Consider the following 8,446-nt stretch of genomic DNA (forward strand, 5'->3'; position numbering starts at 1 on the left):
TTCACTCCTATGCGTTTTTTAACAATAGATAATTGCTGAAGCGATGGCCAAAACCATTTTTCGTCGGAAGCTTTCGGTAGTTCCATCAAAAATTGATGCCTCTAAACATTCGCTTCTCTTTAAAAGTTCGCCAGCTTAAAAGTTCTAGCCTGCCCTGAAGGACCACTTTAAAACTTCTCCTTGTACAAATAGACTCGTACAAAAAGTTTGCGCCCCACGTTTAAAACCACAATTCATATTTCATACGAAAATGCGCTCCTTTTAAGTCTTTGATTGCAATGAGCCCTATCATATTCTAGGGTTCACCCTCATACGTACAACCGAACCAACTCGCGTCAATCACTGACATGAAATCTTACTCTTCTCGTGATTGTTTCCTGAGATCAGGCATTATAATGCAATTGGCCCCAATGTCTGCTCTCTCTAAACTATTATGTCACCAACTTTTCCTCGTCTTTCTCTACTCTGCGGGGCTGGTGGCTTTTTTTTTCAACTTGGAAATGTTAAAGGGCAAGGGAAAGATGAAAAATGTCTGCTCCTATCCATTGTACCAGAGTCCCCGAAAATGCAGAGCCTTCGCATCAAGATTGCCGGGATCATTGTAAAATTGACTCAAGACGAACTCTGTTGCCCTACAAAGACGAGTTCAAGGTCTTTTCAAAGATTGCTGTGGTTTTGACGAGTCATTAAGAAACCTCTAAGACCCCTTCACTGTCGGCTCCTTTTACAATGGTTTCGCTTTTCACCCCTTATTTGACTTCGAGATTTCCCACAAACTAATCAGGAGGAAATTGGGGTTCAATCACTCCGAAGAGCTGCGGTCTTGTCCGTCTGTATTCGAAATCATGTTGCTCCGAAGTTCATCTTCATGGTCATTGATTCCATTGCCCATGCATGGCTTTTACCAATTGGAAGTAAAATCTTGTTGCCTGGAAGAGGGGAAACACAATGTAATCGTCTTTCTTGTTTCTTCAATGTTGAAGAGCGCACATAGTCGTTCTGTGGGGATTTGATCTGTAATTAAGTTTGTGGTATTCCCAACCCGTTGGTTTGCCAATGCAAACCTTCTTCTTTCGATTTGGGTGCCTGAAAATACCTCTTCAACCATGAGCAGCTGCAAAAACGAGCGAGGCATGCAGCTGCGAAATCCATGAGTGCTCTCAAATCCAACGAGGGAACAACCATCCTTTGATGCTAAAGTGTTTCGCTTGAAATCGAAATGTGTTAAGTCAAACAGAATGGGGGCAGCAAGAAAAAGAAGAAGAAAAAAAATCCCTTAATGGCCACTCGGAGCTCCAACCCTGGCATTTCCTGGCAAGTCTTGAAGGCCTATCTAGGTTTTGCTTGAAAATCTGTACCTATCTTGACATGACTTCAGTGGGTGCTAGTGCCTACTTTTGAACGTTCTTCCCACACATCACAATTGAGTGAGAGACACTCACATGCACTCTGACGACAGGTTGCTCCACAAGAACCCCTAAGTACCTTCAGTGAAGAGAGACATGCCCGAACCGACTTGGAGGGCCTCGTTGTCTTCGTGGGCGCTCACCTCCTCTTCAACAACTCAAGAGATCTGGCCCCCATGGCTACTTTCAAACCAACTGAGAGAAGAGCTCCCACTGTATGTAGTACAACAAGCCTTCGTCCTCCTCCTCCTCCTCCTCCTCCTCCTTCTCCTCCTCCTCCTCCTCCTCCTCCTCTTCCAATGATTCCACGTCCTCCACCTTCTTCTTCTTCTTCTTATCGACACCACAGATGGCCGCTGCCGCAGCCTCTTGAACGACCACCAGTGCTCAAATCTCAATTCAGGCTGTACCTTGGAAGAGCTGGAAGCCGTGTTCATCTTGGTGCCACAGTTCAGTGAATGCACACATGTGTGCTAGAAAAGTGTCAAAATTCGGGCCGGAAGAAGCAAATCTGGCATTTTCAAGTGAAATATGCCATTCAGGTGTTTGCAAGGATATTTGAGACATCCTCATTCTGATCTGAAATGAGACGGAGGCTCCTCGGGGGATTCACGATTGGAATATGGTTTACCTGGTGTGTGTGTGTGTGTGTGTACGCGCAAAATGAGTGCAATTTCTGACAAGTGAGAGCGGTGCTTTAAAACAACGAGTGTCAATTTAGACGCTTAGAACAAACACACCCAATTTGGCCACTTTCGTGCTTACTTCTATTTGACTTATCACAACAATATGAGTCAGTTTTGTTATCAACGAAAACATCAGATTAATCAGCTTTGACTCGCGCTCAACAGTTTGCCAAGTTGAACAGTTGCCTTAAGTTTGGGTTGTTTATGTGAAGCAACAGTTATTCTCTGCAATCTATACATTCAAGGAAGAGAATTCAGACGCCCACGAGCGCTTTAAAAATTCAACAGCCGGGGCCAAACAAGTCAGAAACGAAGCTGATTCCCTAGTAATTGGGAGAGTGCTTTGAGTGATAGAGAATGAGGTGATTCGATCTCATTTAAGAAGAACTTCCTACGGGGGTGTCATGAATAGATTATTCTTGGCTGGATGCTCTTAAAAATTTGATCCCGGTGATCCTTTTTTGAAACACTTGTGATTCAACGAGAGCATGTCTGGCATGTGATTCAATTTTTGCTAAGAGATGAAGCTTGTCTGTCTCAATTGACTGACCACTTACGTTCTTTTTTTTATTGTTTTACGCACAACGGCTTGTTGAAGAAGTGCAATTACCTTGACCGCAGTCTCATTGCCAAATTGCTTTTCACTCTTCAAAAGTGTCTTTCTTGTCTGTGTGTGAGCATTCAATTTGTTGACTCAACTCAAACCCACAGTCTGGCTTGTTACAACCCTTATTTCTATTTTTAATGGAATCTGATATGATTGAGTTTTTCTTCGACTGAACTCTTGAAACAAAATGTTGTTGCCATAGTGGCAAAGGCCAAAGAGTTCAAAAGAGCTCGGGAGTCAAAGTCATGACTACATAGGCATGAATTGCCAATAGCATAGATCAAAAACAGCGTGATAAATCAATTTTTAAGGCACCGCTCGAGACATCCTTGACGAACAAGGGATTCATAATTGTTCATTAGCCCTGAATAGAGCCATGTCATCCTCGTGAAAACAGCAAAAGAAAACCTCCAAAGGATCAGGATCGCCATCAATCGTCTTGGACATCTCGCCAATTTCGAACCTGTGACAAATTTGTCAGCCCGAAACACGTCCTGTTTAGTGTATCCTCTATTTCGGCCAACGTGGTGCCAGTTCCGAGAGCGGCGAGCAAGTGAATGTGTGCAGCTCAGTCAGTGATTGCTAATGACCAGTGATTGTTAATGATAGCAAAGATGCCTGAAGTGAGGAGCGAAAGTGGTGAAAATAATGACGGTCTACTTTCCCCACCATCTGTGACCAAGTCGAAAAAGAGGGTGACTATTGTTGAGGAGGACAAGGACATCACCTCCGGGGACAATGTAGATCATCAAGACCCCAATGCTCCGGACAACAATGGGAATGACCCCAATAATAATAATAGTAACACTAAGAATGAGGATGATAATAATCAGACCAACTCGAAGCATCTCATCCCCATGGAAGGCGACAAACACGAGATCCTCTCGGCATTGGCCGCGAAAGTCAAGATCGACCTAAAGAGGAACCAGATCAAAGATTCCGTTGGTACCACCAAGCACACGGAGCCTTTGGAGAAGCGGTTCCCTAGCCCTGTTTACAAGGTCTGAAATCAGTTTCGCCTCTCGATTCATCTCTTAGTTCTATTTTAAGACTGACCTCGTCTCTCGAGTTTCTTGAGGAGTAGATAGAGTGGACACGAATTAAGGACACAATTAATCATGTTTTCGTGACCCGTACGTTCTCAACATGGGTTTAGTCAGAAGACAGGCTTGCCTTTAACCCGAACAGAAATGCAGAGCGCATGCACAAAATCCTAAATAGGGGGGCCTATTTATTGTTTGGACAAGGTCGGTCCTGTCAAGAGTTGACAAACGCCAGAGATTTAGCTCCAGGTAGAATGTTTGGAAGCGTTTCTCCTATATGTTATGATTACGAATGGCCCAGCAAAAACCCGGAGGATTCTAGAAGCACTCAATTTCTCTTGTCGATTTCAAAATTGTGCGGTTCCAAGATTTTAAACGAAGATAATTCCTGTATTAAAAAGCATATTTCGTTTGATTCTTCAAGGAATGGTAGAGGCTGGTGCTAGACAATTCCACAAAGAACCATTTATCTTGATCATGCACAAATGGCTTTATGTGTTGTAGAATTCTATTTTTCTTCCTTCCGGGGACCTTGAACGCTCATCAACAAACGTTGATTGTTATCTGACTACAAAGAGACAGAGAGAGAGAGAAGCAAGGATTTTATTTCTCAAGATACGTACCTCCTCTTGTGCAAGACTGCTGAAATGAGCACTATTTCGTATAAATCCGAATACCTGATGAGTGATGAAGCAAGCAATTACGAGCTCACACGAAACAGGCCCATTGTCGAGGGTACTTTGTATCATTACCAACATCGAAACTTCATTCTCACAACACTATCCCGTTTCATTATGATCCGGAAATAGCAAATGTTTTGAATTGATCGAAGTGGTCAGGAATGTTCGGATGCCTTTTGCGGGCTACCTATCCATTCTTTATTTAAAACCAAGCCAAGCACACAACCTCTCCTCTCCACTACAATAGCCTCTGGCAACTTCTGGAGGCAGAGATTACACCCCAACATTTCCGGCTTTGAGCCGTTTCAAATGCTTTGCTGATCAGAATCATTTGGACCCAAGTGGCGAGAGAAATCAGCCTCCTATTGGCGTGCTACAGTGAACACTTGGTTGCTCACCGGGAAAGTAAAATTACACGTTATAAATGCAATTAGCAATTAGAAGGAGACGAGCACAAGAATTTCACTTTTTTTTCATGACGAGATGAAATGGTTCTAATCTTAGGTGCCGTTTCTCAAATTGGACCAGCTTGTCAGCCAATTTGGAAAGAGAATGGAGGTACGTTCGAGTACGTTTGCCTTGGACTTTCGTTGGCAGATTTCTTGGCTATGAGTCCGACGAATGTTAGTACTGTGCTCTGATCAGTGATTTATGTTTGTGCCTTGCATACTCTGATCTAGAGTAATAAATCGTATCTGCTATAGCGCCTCCATCCATTTTGGTCGTACGAGAGATGCATTAGAACCGTTTGATTTTAAGCCCTCGCGTTGGCGGGGATCAATTGTTGATCAAATGCCACCGCCATATTCAATAACTATTTGATAGTGCTAATTAAAAACGCTGTTTGGGGTACCCTACGATGCTTCTTCCTCTTGAATGATCGTACAATGTTTTATTTTTTATTTTTCGACAAACATCAATTTGAATCAAGTTTGTGCCTGTTTAAGAAGTCATTTTGGATTTTTGGATTGTCCCAATAAACAAAGCATGTTCTGATTCAGATCCTCTTCGTATCGATGTGTAAACGGCATGATAAATCCTCAAAATGTCCTTATGGTAATGCTTTTGTTCTTCATGTATAAATGGTATATGTTTGTTGCTCTACTTTTTAGTAATGCTACGCAGAGAACTTGTTCGATATCCATTTTATCCCTTCGCTTACCTCGTGGCTCATTTTTGCGTATCCCTTTGATACCTATGACATGGACTGTAGTAACGGCTAAATAGTAATTATGTTTTTGTGATTGCGAAAGTGGTGAACCTGATTTAAAGAAGGGAAGCACACAAAGCAAAGTTGATAAGTTTGTTTGCATGAAACAGCATATCTGTTCCGAAAGTTGAATTTGTCCAGATTCACAACAAGCTTTTTCACTTTTCCCTCAAAAGTAATAAAAAGTGCTCTTCAGAAAAATGCTTGGAACTCTTTTATCTATGCCACGAAGAAACATGCATCCAAGAGCCAAGTTCATTTCTGAATCGGGTTAACTCTCCTAAAACAGAAAATTCCACGCTCTGCAAGTTTTATGTCCTTTCATCTAAAATTGGAGCACGATCCACTCGAATGCAGGGAACAAAGGGTCGAACTGACAGCAAAACTAAGGGATAAATTTTGGATTTCTTTTGAGACGAGATGATTTGCTTTGAGCAGGTCGACCTCGAAAGATTTCGACCCCCAAATTGGAAAAACTGCTCTTCATCTTCAATAACAGTCTTGTTAGTTCTGATTTCAATAAGTAATTAATTGATCCTGAGTAATGCGGAAATGCAACTTCTTGTCGCCCGCATAAGCCGCTGAAATGCACAGATAAAGTCGATAATCGAGCATTCTTTCCTAACCGATAAGACCTGGTTGTCCAAAGCATAGTTTGATATCAGTTCAAATCTAATGAGGCGGACAAAGCGGAGATAAAAAAAGCTAAACAATGGCCAAATTGAATGCAGCCGGAATTTCCGCTCAAAGCACTTGAAACCAAGAACAAAAAACCTACCTCCGAGCATAAGCAGGTTCCAAGTTCTAAGGTTCTAAGTGGACGGAGTCCATACTTGCATCGAACTATCCATCGATGCTTTTCGTGATTGACCTTGTGCCCTTTGTTGAAGAGGAGGAGAGACCTTGATCAGTCCTGTCAATTCATCCGCCCTTGCTACACAGACACCGTGTACGTAGAGTGATAAAATAAATAGCGGATTCATATCTGTCATTCATGTTCTCCTACGAGATTGTGGGCCAGACAAGGATGATGTTCTTTGAACGACGCATTCTCCTTGGCCCTCAGATAAAAATATTGGAAGCCTCAGCAATGTTTATTGGCGACGACAGGTCCGAAAATATCGGCCAAGATTCAAATCCATTCGACACGTGGGTCTTTCTTCGACTCCACTCGATATAGTAGCCATTACCGTAAACCAGGGAATTGGTGAGACCCTCGTACATACTACTTGGGTAGTCGTCGAAGCAGAGGGCTATATGCTATGCGTCTTCGCACTCTAGGGGTTACTGTGTGATAAGATAACAGTTGCTCATTTGTTGTGTTTTGGGTGTAAAAGACTGCGTGCGCACTAAATAAAGGCAGTCATTTCAACGATGATGCCACTCTGAAACCCTCACGGACAGACGTAAGTTCAACCGCGGAAAAGTTTTATGGATTTGGTTCCTCGTTAATGGATCGGTTGGATACGAATGAGTAATGCTAACCGGGAACATCCGAGATAGCAAATCAATCATTCTTAACGGAGGAAACCGAGTGTTATCGCCAAAGAGTGATACAGACTGTTGTCTGAACATGGGTTGAACCGTGAACATACGGTATTTTTTCTCAAGTTCAAACGCTTTTGTGCCCGCCAGAACAAATATGTCATTGTCGCATTCTGTTCGAATGGATGTTCTCGCCAAGATTGATTCGTTCTGCGAGATTTGCCCGGTAAAAATTGTGTTGTACAAGAGAGGCTCTTTTGAGACTTGATTTGAGGGTTAGTCGATAGACGAAGAAAGAGAACGAGACCGGTTCGACGGAACTGACTTTCCAGGATGGTCGGCTCAAACCTGCCGACAATTCATCAAGATTGCGAGATGACAAGTCAACAAATTAATCCCGTGAGTTAGACAGAGATATCGAGAGCCGATCAAACCAAGGGATGGAAAACATCAGGCCATGTTTCAATTTGTGTTCCAATCCGCTCAGTGTTGAATTACCCATGTTTTTCAAAGCAATCGGACACCCGATCACAGGTGTTTCCAAATCAATTGCTGCCTTCAATGAGCATCACGTTTCCTGTACGTTTTGAATCAACGGAACTGAAAGGCATGCCTTGACGATTGCATCACTGGAGTTGTACGTACAAAATATCTAGCTGGTCTTCAAGTGAGTTGTTTGCAGATCTAATTTTAGCACCGGATCCATGGCTCGAGAACGAACGATGTCTACTCGTATTATTGTTCTCTCCTTCGATGCAAGGCCCGAAATTGGTTTCCTTCAATTCGCATTAAGAAAAAAGTGTCAAATTGCAGGGTGATTACTCCACTCCCTGGCCTGCTATTTGAGCTCCAGATGCATTCCCAGAATTGTAAATGAAGATAGAGATCCAAATTTCAAACATTGCGTGCATCTTCCCTGAGGATATATGCTCACATAGTCGCATATATCAACTACATGGTGTGGCATTACACACACTATGTCTATGCTTATGAGAGGCTAACCACCGAAGTGACGGTCTTGCTCGAAGAAAAAGGTTCGTGAGGTCCATCATCCAAAGAGAAATGCGGAATGGGCTACGAACGAAACTGCATGTGCTTTATGCTGCTGTACCGTACATCCGTCATCCAAAGAGAAATGCGGAATGGGCTACGAACGAAACTGCATGTGCTTTATGCACACCAAAGAAACTTAAAAGAAGCGGAGATGAAAGAGCTGCTGTTCTGTTCAAATACCTGACCACACTCTCATAATTGCAACGATGATGTGGAAAAAAAATCCGCGTCATTTTTCCTCACTCTCCCTCCCTCCCATCCACACTTTCTACTTTT

The 8,446-nt window shown here is 42.8% G+C and overlaps 1 protein-coding gene across 8 annotated transcripts in view; it reads left to right on the forward strand.

The window, feature by feature from the left end:
• The window catches only part of LOC131890464 (mitogen-activated protein kinase-binding protein 1-like), a gene marked incomplete at its 3' end in the record, with an annotated part of 35,569 nt that overhangs the window by 2,620 nt on the left and 24,503 nt on the right, over window positions 1–8,446 (forward strand). For 3 of the 8 annotated variants that reach the window (XM_059239805.1, XM_059239806.1, XM_059239807.1), the window contains 1 exon segment: window positions 1,868–3,700. In XM_059239805.1, the coding sequence (XP_059095788.1) occupies window positions 3,302–3,700 (399 nt within the window). 8 annotated transcript variants of the gene reach the window in all.

This window comes from Tigriopus californicus, chromosome 11, assembly GCF_007210705.1.
Source record: "Tigriopus californicus strain San Diego chromosome 11, Tcal_SD_v2.1, whole genome shotgun sequence".
Classification (NCBI taxonomy): domain Eukaryota; kingdom Metazoa; phylum Arthropoda; class Copepoda; order Harpacticoida; family Harpacticidae; genus Tigriopus; species Tigriopus californicus.